We start from the raw sequence: 18,392 nt of genomic DNA on the forward strand, positions 1-18,392 counted from the left end.
GCTCCCCCAGAGTTAGTGTCCTCAAGTGTCCATGAGCAAGACACTGAACCCCTAATTGCTCCCTGTGAGCAGGTTGGTACCAATGGGTGAAGGTAATGCACAATCTATGTAAAGCGCCTTGGATAAAGGCGCTATATAAATGCACCATTTACTATCGATGACTTTTTCAAATAATATTTTTTTGGGATTCGAACCCACAACCTCCACAAAGTGGTGGGCAGCCACTTTAACACTGCGCCACTCAAGTTCCAACACAAGTGCATGCATGTGTGTGTATGTGTGTGTGTGTGTGGGGGGGGAGATTTTGTCAAATGTAAGAAGGGGGGTTCCAAGGACAATAAGCTTGTGGAACCACTGCTTTAAGTCAGGCTACACCTATGGGAAGATTTTGGGGGGGGGGGTTCGTACCTGTCCTGGTTGTGGGGGTCCGTGTATCTGAAATAATACCAGGCTGAGTCCACGAACGTGTCCATTGTGTCCGTCTCCCTCCTGGCTGGCCCTTTACATCTGCAATAGAAACAGAGAGACAAGAGTCTCAGTTTGCGTACAAGACTGAAATGTAATTTATAGCTTGGCTACCAATATAAAGAAAACAAGTGCATCTGTGTCTGTCTTAATTCCAAATGCGGAAGACTTGCAGCACCGAGCAGGCACACAATAGGGTTTCAGATGATAGACGCACGCGCAGTAGCGTTTTAAATGCGGACGTCTTGCAATCCCAGATTCGACCATCAGGCAGCTTAACTGTTCTAGGACTAGTTGCAGCGTCTGTTTATTGACAGCTTGTGGCCAAGCTGTAATAACACACATCATAGTATGGCTTTAAAAGTCTTTCTGCCTAAGGGAGATACAGTATAAGTAGGTATGAAACAAATGAAACTCAGTTGATCATTATTGAGTCCCAGTGGACATTTCTATCCAATTAGAAGAAAATCAACAACACCCTAGTTTATTGTAATACTTGAGCTGCATTATTAACAATTTGTTTGAAAATCATCTGAAAGTCTGTGTGCACGTGTGCACGTGTGCGTGCGTGCATGGGATTAGCCAGAGAAGAGCAAAAGGCTCTTCAACAGATGGAATAATGGGAGCAGCTGCCCACTCTGCGGTAGAAAAGCCTCATTCCTGCTATAGCCAGAGTGGTGAACACAATAGATAAGTGATTTTGATGTATAGATGCATGTCTAGTGCTTCTTGCACATTTCCCACTCCTGCTAAATATCTCATATTGTACTTATCTTAAGAGCTCCATTACACAGTGCCTGCTGTTCTAACCTGTACTTTAATGTGATTTCTATCTTATCTATCCATATATCGTCTGTCGCGTGGAAACCTCATATGTCCAAAGCTGTTACTTTTCAGGATTAAAAAAAAATAGCAAAAGTAGCAGATCTACAAGCTCAAGCCGCGTCGCTTTTGAGCTTGTGGATCTGCTATTTTTGATGATTTGGTGTGACACTGTAGTATGATCAAGTAGGGTTAATTTACAACAATAAAATATATATAAAAATAAAATATGGACATAAGAGGTTTCTGCCCGACAGCAACGATATGAGTTTCCCTTATTTGTAGGTTTATTCCATTACATCCAGTATTGTTTGCTTTATGATTATATAACATTGTATGGTGGTGTTAGCACAGTCTCTGTGGAAAATGTCCCACTGACATTTCACTGCTTGTACCTGTATGAGTAGTACAGTAAATAAAGCCCTTTTCATTCTTAGCGTGCAAAATAGTGCAGGAACAGTGTCAGCTGGGAGACTTGTACTGTACTGCAGTGGTACTCAACCAGTGGTCCGGGGACCACCAGTGGTCCTTGTGGGGGTTCCAAGTGGTCCCCAGCTAAATGATGGAGAGTTGGTAACCAAATGGACCCTTATAGATATTTAACTCTTGAGAGTGTAAAACAAAATCAAATGGACCCTTACGGGTCCATTTGATTTCCTTTTACGCTCTCAAGAGTAACATTATTGTTAACTCATTCAATGCCAAGCTTATTTATGGAATTTTGGCTCTGAGTGCCACAGTCAAAATTCATTGTAAAAAAAAAAGTGCTCAGGAGCCGAGATACAGCCTTTTTAAGTAAGAAGTTAAACAAAGAGTGAATGGAGCACAAATCTTCATACTTGGGTTCTGAACATGTTTTTCCAAAAAAAAAAACGTCATGTGGCGCACGGGGCGTCAGGCCACGTGACGTCTTTGACGTCATGTGGCACAGAATGAGTTAAACATCTGCATTATTTAATTAAAGAATTGTTATTTTGATCAACGTTTGCCTGTTATCTCTACAAAGTTACCGACATCAATACAGCATGGAATTGTGGACAAAATCTTATCAGACGATAACAAAATATTCTAAGTCTTGGGTCTGAGAGTCTAAATCTCATCAAATGGTGGTACGTGGCTCAAATGCCCAATAAATAATGGTCCTTGATATGAAAAGGGTTGAAAACCACTGCTGTACTGTATGTATTCAGACCACAACACAAAGAGTCACACAGTAGATGAAGCTAAACATCCCCTTTCCTCCGTACCAGTTGCTAGACTCTGAACAGTACAATGCTGTGTTCATTTAAAATGGAATTCAAATGGAACCAAATGGACCCGTGTGCTCCCAGTATTTCAACGGCGTAGGAGACAGTGGTGGGAATTACCGTTCGTTTCAGTGAAGCATGTCATTTTGTTCCTGTTCACAAAAAAAAGTTTGCAGCACGACGAAAAAGAGGAACATCTCTCTTCAGCCAATCAAAATCTTGCATTTTGCCACTCACTGACTGAACGTGGTGTCACCAGGCTTTACCACACGGAAAATGTTAATACTGGAGGAACGACAACTTCTAAAGGAAGCGACCGAGTTCGTTCGTTCGTCCCCGTTCACCAAGGAGAACGAATCCCTTCAAGCTAATCGCTCGCGGAGACGCGGACGTCACAACACTAGTGGAAGACACTACAGGTTGCCACTGACAACTACTGAGAACTTATATAAGAAAGAATTTCCTTCAAGTGCATTTAATTATCCTCCTCGCCCCCAGATGCATTTTCCTGCACACAACTATCAGATCAAATGGAGCCATCAGGATGGTCTGACGCTGGTGTCCTTTTAACCTTTCCAAAATGCTGTGTTTTCAATGGCTCCAATGTGATTTACTGATATGTCTATCCATGTATTATCATCCCCAAGGGGATCTTTTCCCCCTCGTGCGTGTGGACAATAATGTTGTATTGAATTGAGGAGGAAAGAGAGAGGGGGGAGGGGGAGAGAGAGAGGATTGAGAGAGAGAGAAGGAGAGAGAAAGAGAGACAGCAACATAGGCGGGAGAGAAGATCGGAAAGAGAGACAGAGGAAATGAGCAGCACAAAATCTATAACAGAATAACTAATGAGTGGGAAAAAATTAATGATTGCATAGTTATTCCAGCTCATATTCCTCTGGAGAAGTGGCCTATGGTTTTTGTGTGATTGTGTGCGTGTGCGTGAGATAAATGGTAAATGGTGCATTTAAATAGCGCCTTCATTAAAAGGTGCTTTACAATGATTGTGCATTACTTTCACCCCTTCGCACACACATTCACACACCGATGGCGGAGGAAACCATGCAAGGCACCAGCCTGCTCATCGGGAGCAATTAGGGGTTCAGTGTCTTGCTCAAGGACACTTCAACACTGACTCTGGGGGAGCCCGGGATCGAACTGGGAACTTTCCGGTTCCCAAGCGGCCACTCTACCCCTGAGCCACTGCCGCCCCTGTGAGTGTGAGATATGAGAGTGAGAGAGTGAGATAGAGAGAGAGACAGACAGGACGAGTGAAACAGAGTCCATCTGGATCCTGTGGAGGTCACGTCCCTGTCGATACGGCCAGCCGATGCCAGCCTGGCACCAAATCCCCGTTTCCCGTGCCCTGATCACCAGCTGTGCCAACAGGGGCTAACCGGCCGGCGAGGCCTCGCCTGGCGACCGGCTTCACACGTTGTTTGCGTGTTTGTGTTGGAAACGACAGCCCCGCGCTCCAACAACTCCCCCAGTTTATCCAAATTAAAACAGCAGACTCGCTCAGTGCACACAACGCGTTATCTGTTCACGGTGCTTTCACAGCCTGAGGGACGGACACAATAGATGGAGACCAAAGAAGAGGAAGGTGGGGAGTCAAATTTACAATTTACGTATTAGGCCTTTTGGCAGATGTTCTTATCCAGAGCGACTTTAAAGTGTGAGATTGGAATAAGCAGAGTAAGCATGAACACAAAGTCAATAAACAACAAAATAATCACATGGAGCACAGAGAGAACAGTGTAATCGTGCCTCAGAGAAACTAGAATACCAGGTAAAACAAGGAACTTAGCATCTGTCTAAAAAAAGCATGCCATCTAAATCACTTACTTAATATTTGTGGTTCGAGAATAAAAATAAACATGGGAACAAGCGTCTGCATATTAGCAGCCATGTGTTGGTCAATCGCTAGCATCAATCGAAATAATTCTTTACATTTTTTTTTTCTTCTTTCCCCATCGTCGGCAAATCGGAAAATTCCTTCCGCACACTTAACAGAGTTGAGTGCCTGTGAGACTGTAATGAGTCTCAATAGAACAGAAAGCCTCCTCCCAGCCATTAAGTCAGTGCTGAGATCTGCTCCCATATGTGCAAAACCAACTGACATCCTGACATTAGCTGAGTCTATAATGAGATATACCGCTTATCTTTCTGTCTGTCTGTCTGTCTGTCTGTCTGTCTGTCTGTCTCTATAGTATTCATCTGTGGCTGACCTACAGTATACCATTCCCCTCACACAGGCAAATATATGGTCACTGTCGGGCAGAAACCTCTTATTTCCACATTTTAATTTAGTGTTTTCAAAAGTAGCAGAAGCTCGTTTTGAGCTTGTAGATCTGCTACTTTTGCAATTTTTTAAATTTGAATCCTGAAAAGTAACAGTTTTGGACATATGAGGTTCACACTATCGTTTTATGCTTTTTTTCATAAATTAATGCCCCGTTTAATACTTTGTCATATGATAGTGTCACACAAATGTATCAAAATAATTACCGATCTACAGCTTGTATATCTGCTATTTTCACTACTTTTGAACATTTTTGAACATGTTCAAAACTCAGGATCATTTTTTCCATATACAGTAATAATGACACATGAATCAGTTTTGGATCAGCTTTGGACATATGAGGTTTCCACCCGACAGAGACTATGTAAATTTTCTCGCAACCTACTCCCACCAGTGACCCCCACCCCCCACTTGATCGCCCGCCGAGCTGATCCGTGTCAAGGGTGATGGGGAGGAAGTAAAGGCAACAGGTTGCCTAGCAACAAGGCTAAGGTGTAGTGGGGTTAATATTTTGAAAGGCAGGTGCTACTTCACACTGGATTATAACCCCCCCCCCACTCACCTCCTGCCTTCCGTCACAAATGCTAAATTAAGAGAGAAAAAAGAAAATGCACAAGGAATAAGATAAGACAAGAGATAAATCCACGTGTCATCATAGGAGCAACAGCGAATGGCACACAGGAGAGGTTACAGGTACGAGTAAGAGTTAAGAACCAAACCAAGATAAATACAAAAATAGTTAGATAGATAAAATAAAATACTAAACTGGCCTGACTAATTAGCATAAATGTTTGTTCGGCCCGAAAACGTTGGGTCGGGCAGAATTTGAGAACTCTAGACTCCTTCCTTAATGGCCTCCCGGCATACTGACTGAAGCCCCTCCAAATTATCCTGAATACCACGGCGTGCCTGGTCTCAAACCCTTCCAATTTGTCCCAAATCCCTTCACTGCCTTCAGGCCTGCACCCAGAACAAAACACTGGGTGCTGGCCTACAAGGCAGTCAAGGGCATGGCACCTCAAACCTTCAGCACGTGATTGAACCCTATTAATGAATTAATGATCATTCAAAAGAGGTATTTGAGAATTATTTCAAAGTCAAGTAGACATGAGCCATCTGTACCTCTTTTTATTAAATATTCATTATTGCCTACTGTATAGATAAGGTAAATGTTTTTAATCCTGTTTATTTATGTTCAAATTTAAACGATGCAAAGAAGACATTCCCTATTCTTTTCTTCTTTTTTTTTGTGTGTGTTACTTCTGACATTCACTCCTACACCACAAGGCAAAATGATGATTTTAATTTACCTTTTTGCCGTACTTATAAACATCTTTCATCACATTTAGAGGCCCTCAGGTGTGGGGCTCTCATCACTATCCTTCCCAATATTTAAGAAACATCCAAAAAAAGCTATATTTCTTCTTCACTGTAGTCCTAGTCCATATGATGTACTTCTGATGTATAATCTTTACAAATGTTTTTTTTTGTCTTTTTCTTCTTTTGTGCAGTTGTTGTGTATTTATTTATTTATTGCACTGCTGCTCCGCTTGAAAACTTGTATTACTTTGTATTGTTCTTATTGACTTTTAATCTAAGTTATTTAATAACCTATTCCATTAAGGTAAGGATTCCAAATAAGCCTGCCGGCTTCTTCCTTTCCTCGCACAGCAACTTGTTTTCTTTGATATGTATAGTTTCTATTTATTTTTAACAATGTGCAAAAAAAAAAAAAAAAAACTAAACTAAACCCTACACCCCTTCCCTCTCACTTAGATCAGCAAACACTGGAAGCCTGTTTGAACCTTCCCTCAAACACTACACACGTCCCGGACCCTTCTCCCTCCTGGCTCACAAACTAAAGAATAAACCATTGCAGTCACAAATGCAGACTCACTCATCATTTTTACACCGTAGTCTGATAACTCATCTCTGCGCACTTGTACATATGCTATTTTTGAAAATGTTACAAATGCGAAATATGTATGAATGCCAGAATAGTCACACATCCGGCGACAAATAGAAGATCTAGTACGGACCCCTGGCGGACCCCGGGCCAACTCAAGCACATAGCGGGCTTAAGCGATTAAAGATTATAGATTAAACCAAACAATGTGTTCCCTCTACTGAACGACTTTGGAATTGGCTGCTTTCAGAGCCCAGGGAAAGAAAGGCTTACGTCTCAACTAAGAACCAAACCTGAGACAAATGTACCGTGTGCGTGTGTGTGTGTGTGTGTGTGTGTGTGTGTGTGTGTGTGTGTTGTGTCTCTCAAGAAAGCATAATCTCTACAGTAAAGCAGACCTGGATGTGTACAGTACTTAGGAAATGTTTGTGAGTTTATGCAAGTTTATGCTTCTGAAAGTGTAGGTTTCTGTATTGTCGTGTGTGTGTGTGTGTGTGTGTGTGTGTGTGTGTGTGTGTGTGTGTGTGTGTGTGTGTGTGTGTGTGTGTGTGTGTGTGTGTGTGTGTGTGTGTGTGTGTGTGTGTACGTGCGCGTGTCTTCTCATGGGATTAGCCACGGAGGGGCAAAAGGCTCTTCAACAGATGTGGAAGCAGCTGCCCACTCTGCTGAAAACCTGAATGATTTTTGACTGATTATGAGTGTGTGTGTGTGTGTGTGTGTGTGTGTGTGTGTGTGTGTGTGTGTGTGTGTGTGTGTGTGTGTGTGTGTGTGTGTGTGGGGGGGGGGGAGAGAAAGAGATCAAGTGCATGGAACAGATCTGGCCTTGCTCCAGCAAACAGCTGCTTGGCCTTTCACGGCCGGGATAATCTGAGATGGGAGTTCAATTGGCGACACAATTCACAGACAGTGCAGAGGACCGGAGACCAGGTCAGCACACAGGAAATGACTTCCTAAAAACTCCATCTTCCCCCGTCTCATCAAACTCTTCCTGCGTGTTCCGGTTATACTTTAATTGGCTGTAGTCCGACGAAAACAACACATTTCCACTGGCACTTAGGAGAGAGAGAGAGAGAGGAGATAACTGTATAGTATACCTATCGTCGATGTCGGTATAAACCTTGTATGTCCAAAAGCGTTAATTTTCAGGAAATGGGAACATTTTCAAAAATAGCAAAAAAAGAATTTGCAGATCTACAAGCTCACGATGCGAGTTTGTAGATCAGCAATTTTTTTCTACTTCTGCGTGATAGTGCAACAAAGCAGGGAGATACAATTTAAATATGGAGATACAAGGTTTCTGCCCTACAAGGTTTCTGATGGATGTGATCATCAGGCTTTGTGGAGGAGTGAGTTAACACGGTGTGTGTGTGTGTGTGTGTGTGTGTGTGTGTGTGTGTGTGTGTGTGTGTGTGTGTGTGTGTGTGTGTGTGTGTGTGTGTGTGTGTGTGTGTGTGTGTGTGTGTGTGGTCTTATTGTTGTAATCAACCTGGAGTCATGGCAGTGATTAGTCTTATTCAGAGAGGGAATCCCCCACCCCGCTCTGACACCGAGGGAGACGCTGCCTTTAATCCATTAGGACCGGGAACGCATCTGTGTCATTTCTTAGATTTCTTTGGCAAATTAAAAAAATAGCAGATCTACAAGATATGCTATTATTATTACATTTTTATCTCGATTTTTTGGGGGAAAATCTTTGAATATATATTTTTTTTCAAGCGTATGGGTTCGATGGGGGCCCCCGGCCCGGCCAGATACATAATTTTGGGAGGTCCTTGGCATGAAAAAGTTTGAGAACCACATTATAGCAACATATATATATATATATTTTTTTGTTAGGAAGCAAAAATTTGAGTTACAAATGTTCGCTTTAAAAAATATATATATTCAAAGACTTGCACAAAATGTGCAATTTTTTCTCATCTATGAGCTTGTAGAGCTTGTATATCTGCTATTTTTTGAATAGCCACAGAAATCTTAAAATGACACAGATGCGTTCCCGGATTGAATGGGTTAATAAGGCCGATGCCACCTTTTCACACGGACATTTTACACCACTTTCTCAGCCATGACTCACCGCCGGTGTGTGCGTGTGTGTCTGTGTGTGTGTGTGTGTCTGTGTGTGTGCACGCGCCCACTTTGCCTGCAACCTTTGCACATGTGTGCGTGTATGCATGCATGTGTGCAGGCGCGTGCGTGTCAGGTTGCAGCTGCTTATGTAACCTCAACCCATCATCCTCATCATCATCTCATGCGTTCACAGCTGCCACTCATTACATAATTTGTGTCGGGACAATCTGGCAGTTCACACTCGCCCTCTCTCTCGGTGCTCTGTGTGTTCTTGTAAAGCTGTCAATTTTCACAGCAGGATCCATATGGACCCGTTTCCGTCCTCTAACCCTCTTGAGAGAAAAGCAGACAGTATAGAGAGAGGAGGAGGAAGACTCAGAGAGACGTTGGTTGAACGTACGGTATGACATGTCTGTATTGTCATGCTGTCCATCCTTCATAGGAGGCATGGTGAAAGAACCTTTGTGCGTGGACATGTGGGGGTCTCAGATTGTGTCAGATGAAAGAAGATGGGGGGCTCCGCTAGGCCTGTCACAATTATTGTGACATAATCGCCGAATCGCAATTATTTGAGATAATTGCAATTATTTTCACAAAATCGTCATAATCGTTTCCATGTGGAAATATGCTAATACAAACATTTTCCAAAAATAGCAGAAATAGCAGATCCACAAGCATACAGCTTGTGGATCTGCTATTTATTTTAAAAACAAATTGAAAGTATAAAATGATTAAATGTGTCAGTAAACATAGCATTCTCTGGCTAATGTCTTCCCATAGCCAAAGCGGGGATGGGACCTTCCGATTCGTTCAGAAACGTACAGGCTACCGTTTCAGACTGAAACTTCAAAATAAAATGACAGAAAAGGCCATTTCACCAGGACTTTAAAATCGTGCTATAGAACGGCTGTCCTCCTCACCTGGGACAGGTACAGTTGACCCAGTCGTGTGCCTCCTCCAGAGGCGAGGCTCCTTTCCCCTTCAGAGAGGCCATCTTCGGCAGGGTGACGGGGAGCTCCTCTTCGGGGACGGCCACGGGACCGCAAGACCCGCAATGCACCACGGGGATGGGCGTGCCCCAGTACCGCTGTCTGGAAATCAGCCAATCCCTGAGCTTGTTGCTGGTGAGGTGGCCGCCCGCCGCCCTCTCCCGAGCCCTCTGGGTAATGGAGTCAAACGCCTGCTCTCTGCTCAGCCCGGTGAACTACACAGGGACAGTGGTGGTGGAAAAACTACTCAGTTTGTCGTTTTTACTTCAGTAAAAGTAGCAATACAACAATGTAGAAATACTCTGTTACAAGTAAAAGTCCTAAATATTAAACTTATATACCAAAACACCTTGCAATACCTAAAGTATTAATGTACTCGTTATGCAGAATTTGTCGAACTTTGTCAAAGAATTGCATAGCTACTTGTAGATCGGCTATTTCTGAATATGCAAAGTAGGAAAGTATGGTTAATGTATGTAAAACTGGAGCCAGGTGAGCGTCCTCGGTTTGCCTTCCTTGGCCATGCTCAGTTAAAAAGATGAACTCAATAAGAACGAATCCACCGAGGTGGAAGGAAGCGGCACTCCTAAATAAAAGGTTGTAAGACAGTCAGTCAGTTAACCAATTTCTTTAATCTGACACATTTGGGCGTTAAAGAAGTAGTTCACCCTAAAAATGACTTATTTTCTATCAATTACACACACCATGAAGCATTGAATTCATGGAGATTTTTGAACTACTCCTTTAAGACGTCATCAGAGCCAGTTGAAAACGTTTTAACTTGCTCTGATGAAGGCTTAACGCCGCTTCCGTTCCACCTCGGTAGATTTCTCCTTAAGGTTAATGTATGTTTTGTAATGTAAAACTGTAGTAGAGTAAAAAAGTATAATAATTGCCTCAGAGGTGAGGTTGAGCATAAGTGTAAAAAAAATAATTGTGGAAATACTCTAAAATGAAAGTACCTAAAATAAAGTACAGAACGTGTTGTGAGTAAATGTACTCAGTTACTTCCCACCATGGGACGGACAGGGACGAGGGCAGGAGGATGTACAAAGTCATTATCCCATCGCAATTATGGCTCTTTATCTATAATTAATTAGTGGGGTTATGTCAGGTCACAGTTTAACCATTAAGCATCAAGTAATTCACTGGTTTGTTCTGTGCCTCTGGTTATCAACGTGTGGTCTGGGGACCACCTGGGGGTCCAAATGGACCCTTTATGGGTCTGTAACTCTGAGAGTGTAGGAATTGCAACCAAATGGACCCGATAAGAGTCCATTTGGTTGCATTTGTACACTCTCAGAGTTAAATTACCACAGAGGATTTTTGAAGATTGCAGATAGATTGGGGTCCCAGACACAAAACATTTGTGTTAAAAGGGGGTCCGTGGCCTAATGCATGTCAAACTGGGGGTCCTTGAAATTAACAAGGTTAAGAATCCCTGAGCTATTACTATTACTGGAATCCCAAGCTATCCTTTAAAATCCTCAGTGCTTATTTAACTCAGAGAGTGTACAAATGGGAACTGATTGGGAATTGATTTTAAGGTCCTTTTATTGTTTTTTAAATCACTACATGGAAATGCACCAGCCTATTTATCTGCAATGCTCTCTGGAAGAGCTCTCAGGTCCTCTGGCACTGGTCTCTTAAATGTTCCAGAGGATAAAACTAGAACTAAAAGGCACGGAAAAGCAGCCTTCAGCTACTATGGTCCTACAAAGTGGAACAGACTGCCAGTGAACCTGTGGCTCTCTGAATCCATGGACCGTTTCAAAAGAAATCTTAAGACACACCTTTTTAGCATTGCCTGTTGTAGAGGTCAGTGCAGTGTGTTGATGATGCAGACCTCATCAGTACCAGTGTTCTAGACTAGTCAGTATGTTGAGGATGATGCAGACCTCATCAGTACCAGTGTTCTAGACTAGTCAGTGTGTTGAGGATGATACACACCTCATCAGAGTTGAGCAGAGTGCAGGTCTGGTCTTCCTGGAGCTTCAGTACGGAGGTCCAGCTCAGACCCAGCCTGCTGGCCACACTCATGTCCTCCTCGCTGCTGTCTGGGATACCTGACCAGTCAACACAACACAAAACACCACATCATCTACATTACCGGTTCCCCCGATTCCAGGACCCCCATAGGGGGCTCGGACAAATACACAACCCTGAATTGAAACTTTTCCTAATTGTAAGCCTAACTCTCACACACACACACACACACACACACACACACACACACACACACACACACACACACACACACACACACACACACACACACACACACACACACACACACACACACACACACACACACACACACACACACACACACACACACACACAATATAATTATCTGCACATTGAAACTAAAGGATACCAGGTAAACAATGAACCTAGCATTTGTCTAAATATTTTTTTACAACACGTCACTTGTAGATCAGCTATTTCTGCTTTTTTTTAAGTATTTGAAAATGTATGAACATTTTTCAACATGGAAACCATTATGACGATTATGTAAAATAATTGCGATTATCTCAAATAATTGCGATTAGACGATTATTATGTAATAATTGTGACAGGCCTACTGTGAAGAGGTGAGTGTTCAGATTGCATGTACTCTCATCATGTACACGCAGGTGTACATGAACTCCCTGTGGTGTTGCTGTTGAGCATGTTGGGATGTGTCTACATGGTTAACAGTCTCGTGAACATCGCCTCCATGCAAACAACCCCTGCCCCGGTGGAGTTACAACGTTAAGGCACGCACGCAATGTACAGCACACACATACACAACACAACACAGGCGGCAGCAGAGATAGTCAGACAGATATATCAGTCTGGCTGATATATCGGCAATTATTTGACTTTTTCTCAAGATAATATCAGTCCAAATTGTCATATACAGAGAAAACCTTTTTCAAAAATGTTCTACAACCATTGTGAGCATGTAGATCCCCCCCAACCTGAATTATTGTCCTAATTGTAAGTATACTGTAACTCCCCAAAATCCATAAAACAACATTGTTTTTTGTGAGCACCAGGAAAATTGTCAAATTCTACTATACTTGTGAGGACAATTGACCGTCACAAATATATAGTAATGCAAGTACACAGACAGAAACACACACAAACACGATGTACCTTACCAATTACGGTGTCGAGGTGACCATCGAACGCCTCCTTGTGTGAGATGACCATGGGAACCTCGCGGCCGGTGAACAGGTTGCGGGCGGTGACCTCTGTCAGCGTGTCTGTATAGGGCAGAGGTCAGGGGTCGTGAGAGAGGCGGCCGTTGACAGCAGTGCATCGACAACAAACCACCCACTACAGAGAGTCAGAGAGAAACCTGAGGGAATCCCAATTAAAACTCCCTCTCTCACACCCACCCACGCACCCACACACGCGCAGGCACAGCATGCACGCACGCACACATACACACGCACGCACACACACACAGCCAGACATATGCAGTATGTATGCTGCATATCGTCGCTGTCAGGTGAATACCTTGTATGTCTAGAACTAATACCCGTTTGCTTGGTTGCTCTATGGATTTGACATCCTGTAAAATCTGATATGTCAACTATGTTGACTAATTATTATCAGTCATGTTGTAGTTTTTTCTTTTTTTTTGTTATTTGTAAATGCTATATATTTATATTTTGTTGTTTACAAATCATGTTCTATTCATATTTTTTATTGTGTTATACATACGTAGAGGCCTCGTATAAGCCCTTTGGGCTTCTTGCCTCATCCTGGCACTTTTTCTTTAATATTCTGTGTACTTTTTTTAAAAATTGTTTTTACATTGTGCTAAATAAATCAAATCAAATGCTTTTCAGGATATGGAAGTGAAATAACCTCTGTTCCAATGGATCCAGTGTTGTTATTATTTAGTCAAGCTCTTGTTAATACTTTTCATTGGCAAGATATTTATAAAACTACACTTCTTGAAAAATCTTTTAAAAATAGCGGAAATAGCCAAACTACATCCCGACAGTGGCGATATGCATGCCTGGCTGTAGCGCTTTCTTTCTTTCAGAGCACTCAGGGCTGGTGCCATGAAGCACTGCATTCTGGAAAATATACAAGCCATACAAATATACAAGCCATTTACCTGTAACAGAGTATTTCTGCATTGCGGTATTGCACTTTTTACTTAAAGGGATAGTTCACCCAAAAACGGCCTTTGAAGCATTTGAAGCATCAATGCTTCAAACACACTTTGAAGCATTGAATTCATGGAGATTTCTTTGTTTTTGTCTCATTCCTAAGCAAATAATGTGATGCTAGAGACACAAAGGAGACTCTTTCTGTCTCCTACTGGAGCTGCCGTCGGTCATCAAATGATTGGCTCAGGAATGCGAAAACAAAAGAAATCCTATTAATTCAAGGCTTCATGGGGTGACTAATAGTTAGAAAAAAAAGTCATTTTGGGGGTGAACTATCCCTTTAAGGAAAAAAAAAACATTGGTGCTTGGAGCCTACGGTATATACAGTATACCTGTGCCTGACTGTAGGGCTTCCTCCAGGGCAGAGCGCACAGGGCTGGTGCCATGGAGCAGCCGGTGGGAGGGCAGGATGGCCAGGTACGCTGCTCCATAAACAGCCTCCGGGGAGGAGGTGTAGGCAGCCAGGGTCTCCCCGGTCTCCACACCCTTCACCTGGGAGAGAAAACACGAGAGACAAGTTATCACCCGGCAGCCAGGGTCTCCCCAGTCTCCCTTCACCCTTCACCTGGGAGAGAGAAACACACAGAGACAAATATCATCATCCAGCAGCCAGGGATTCCCCTGGTCTCCTCACCAGAGAAGACGAGGGGAGAGAAGAGAAGAGAAGAGTATAGGGCTGACCCAAATAGCTTATGAATTTTCGAAGCTTCGTTCGATGGCACAGGATTCGAACATGAAAGAAAAAGTTATTCTGCCTGTTTCTTTTTATTAAAATATATATATATATATAAAAATGTAAAAATAATATTTGTTTTTTCATTTTTATTTTGTATTTCTTATTTTAAGCGCCAGCTTTCGGCCTGCGTGCCTTACCTTGCGCCTCAAGTGCAACGTCATACGTTTTATTACCGTATAAAACGTATTACAATACGCTTTATTACCATATAAAACGTATTGCAGGGGGGTCATTATTATTATTAAATCCAAAGTCAGCCATAGAAGAGAAGAGAGCCAATTATCACCCAGCGGCCAGGGATTCCCTGGTCTACTCACCAGGGAAGAGGACAGAAGACATGACAAGACAAGAGAAAAGAGACAGATATTTCCCAGGGACTCTGATGCTCGCTAGGTTAAAGTCAACACCGCCAATACATGCTCCTTCCGATGTTGGAAAATCTGGTTACATGGACAGGCTTTCCGAAATATAGTTGGGAGAGTCAGACCATCTGGAGGTGCACGGGTTCAGAGGAAACGTTCTGACACCGGCCATCAGAAGTTCAGAATGAGGTACATTTGTAGTTTTTGATGGCCCAAAATTCAGCTGCCAGACTCTTGACTGGAACTAGGAAGCGAGAGCACATTACTCCGGTTCTGGCCTAACTGCACTGGCTACCAGTGAAACATCGTATTGATTTCAACATTTTAAAGCCTTAAATGGCCTCACACCACAGTACATTTCTGATCTGGTTTATGCACCTCCTGACTTAGGTCGTCTTCCCAAATTTTCCTTGCAATTCCCTCAACAAGCCTTAAAACGAATGGTGACCGGGCCTTTTCTGTTGACCGGGCCTTTTTTCTCTCTGATTTCTAAAGCCTTTTCAACTGCAATTAAAAAATAAATCTTTGCCTATGGGTGTCGCTGTTAAGGGATTTTGACTGTCAATCATCGCCTCTGCTCCCCCTCTTTAATTAATGGACTGTGACAATCACAGAAAATCCACAGAATGTTCAAAGTTCAGTTTTTTTGGGTCTAATTGAGGTCATAAAACCCCCCAAAAAACATAAAAAAGTGAAAATGAATGTCATTTCTATGACCTACTCTGGCCATTGAATTTATTATTTATATATTATATATAAATAATTATATATTATTGTATTTTTTTGTATTGCTTTTATGTTCTTTTAATTATGCTGTATTTGTATGAGGTATTGCTTTTATGTTTCTTTTACTATGTTACATTTTATGAGGTCGTTATGATGCCATTGTGAATGGAAAGCACTTTGGGTCAACTTCTGTTGTTTTTAAATGTGCTATACAAATAAAGGTGACTTGACTAGAATAGTTATATCACCTCCCCTTACGAAGAAAAGTTCAGAGGTTGGAAGGAGTATGTATTTTATGGGTCAGGGTTTTTTCTTTTTTTTCCCAAAATTTTGAGTTTACATTTACTGTATTTGTTTTGAAAGAAATACAAAATACGGAAAATAATTTTTCCCTATTTTTTAAATAGGGCTTTAGTAGTTAATTCATAATGTATTTTTGAAGGTTTGGGTAGTATATTAACTACGTATGTGTTGCAGCCAAAAAAGAAAAAGCCACGACATGAGCAGTCTGTTCCCACTAGTACAGACATTATTTCCTGACCCGTCTCGTGTTCTCAATGCTGTGAACTCTCATGAACTCTGGCAGGCAGTAAACAGTCGGCCAGTCTCTAAACTGATTCCTTTTAAAAACGCATTACTAAGTACCCTCAATTAAATCTGGAAATAATGAATGCTGCTTGAGGCTACAAAAGGGTTGTGCAATAGTTTAGTGGAATGATGCGAGGAGTTATGCAATATGTTGCTTTCTTCTTATTACTTGGTTGTGCAATATAGGGCTGTCAATTATTATGAATTGCCTAAATAGGCAAATTTGAATGAATTACTGCCCCATCAAAGCAGGCGTAATGTGCAGCCTTAGGAAATGATCATTAGGCATTCGGCCGTGCTTCTGTAACACACATGTATTGGCAGTTAAAATAAATGAAATACTTTGTTACGGCCGCTTAGTGTCAGCTTAGCGGTGTCAGAGAAGTTTTTTTTTTCCCCTCAATATTTTTCCTTAACCATCAAGAATTGGGCTGGCCTAGTAAGACCTACTAAGGTCAGGTTATGTATTTACTGTATTTTTTATATAAACATAGTAAACCTTGTCCAATAAGACCAGACTACCTATTATTGTGTGTGCAATATGTTGCTTAGTTTATATCATCGATATCATGGAGGCAGACATAGTGTGCAGCAACTGATTCCACGACAACAAGAATGATTTTAAATAAATCAGATGTGCACTAGCTTCTCTGCCTTTTCTCTCTCACCTATTAGTGCGTACCAAAAAATCCTGAAGGGGGCGTCAACAAGTGTCATTTGGTAGCGCGGACATCTTGGTGGGGTATAAACAGGTTGACTTAACATTGACCCCCACCAGTATGTCTGCAGCTACAATGCCACGCCCCCCCGTGGTGACGACACGTTGGCAAGCACTATAGGAAACCCCATAGTTATATAAAAGCAAAACAAAGTTTCAGAGTGTTGCGCTGAATGTGGTGACCTATCCATTTCTGTGACCGGAGCTGTTCCGCCCGTCCAGAGCATGGGGTGCGATTACAGAGCATGGGAAAATCATCTCATTAGCAAGTCCTTCGACCAATCATGAAAAGGTAACGAGAAACGCCTACTTTACGACTCTTGACTCTTTGTAGGCTCCCTGGCTGTGCCGAGCCTCCAGAACTACGCTGGAATAGTGAAGCCGCGTCACCTGGTGGTCAAATCTGGGATTGCAAGACTTCCGCATTTAAAACGCTATACTGCGCATGCTTCTAATGTTTGAAACCCTAGTGCGCCTGATCGGTGCTCAAGTCTTCCGCATTTGGCCACCAAAAGTTGGTGCTCAAATGTGGAAGAAGAGTGTACTTCCGGGTGCTTCATGTGCTGGTGAGCAACTTTCATTAGAAATGAATACCGTAGGTGGGGTCGGGCCATCCGTTCTCTAGATATATTATAACTCTATGGGCTGTCCTTGGAGCGCAGGTCTCCGGCAGGCCGGGTTGCCAACCCAGGCCTAGCCTGCGTCAGTTGTCGGGTGCAGCCGTCAGGACACAAGGAAGCTGCGGGGGAATAAGAATTTGTACGACAGACGGTGCATAATTCCTTTCATATGCCTTTTGGAGTGGTACTTCCCCGATGCTGTTTCAAAGGGAATTCTAGGAATGGCAGTTCTAACAACGGAGCTACTTAGGCCTCACCAAAGAGACTACTAAAATGGAGCGCGCCATGGTGTCGTCACTGTCGTGGGACACCGACATGACTTTAAATCTGACTTCTGTTCATTCTGTTTGTTCTTAATGAATGTTACACATATATTTAAAAGAAGAGAAGGAAAGACCCAACTTATTCGAGGTGGGGGAAAAAAGGGGGTTGAGATGCTAAATAGATACGTTGTTAAACTGACAGATGCTAATACGCTCACATGCTGTGGGTAATAACAGAGAGAAGAGAACTCTTGACATTATTAAAGATGTGAAAGGAAGCCTAGCTTCTCCCCTCTCCTAAATGGCCTCTGGGCTCAGCTTTTAATTACCTATTCCTCTAGGCTTACACCTGATTTATGACAAAACCCTTCCCGCACACTCAATTTCACCCATGCAAATACACACAGACACC

The 18,392-nt window shown here is 42.4% G+C and overlaps 1 protein-coding gene across 1 annotated transcript in view; it reads right to left on the minus strand.

Annotated features, from left to right (window-relative positions):
* lars2 (leucyl-tRNA synthetase 2, mitochondrial) overlaps positions 1 to 18,392 on the minus strand; it is a 90,899-nt gene that overhangs the window by 32,258 nt on the left and 40,249 nt on the right. The window contains exons 9-13 of the mRNA XM_084053774.1: positions 14,300 to 14,459; positions 12,942 to 13,046; positions 11,746 to 11,861; positions 9,727 to 10,010; positions 409 to 507 (exon numbers count right to left, since the gene is read on the minus strand). Of these exons, the coding sequence (XP_083909900.1) occupies positions 409 to 507; positions 9,727 to 10,010; positions 11,746 to 11,861; positions 12,942 to 13,046; positions 14,300 to 14,459 (764 nt within the window). The remainder of the gene's footprint in view (positions 1 to 408; positions 508 to 9,726; positions 10,011 to 11,745; positions 11,862 to 12,941; positions 13,047 to 14,299; positions 14,460 to 18,392) is intronic.

Source organism: Gymnoscopelus microlampas (genome assembly GCF_963454915.1).
Source record: "Gymnoscopelus microlampas genome assembly, chromosome: 3".
Classification (NCBI taxonomy): Eukaryota; Metazoa; Chordata; class Actinopteri; order Myctophiformes; family Myctophidae; genus Gymnoscopelus; species Gymnoscopelus microlampas.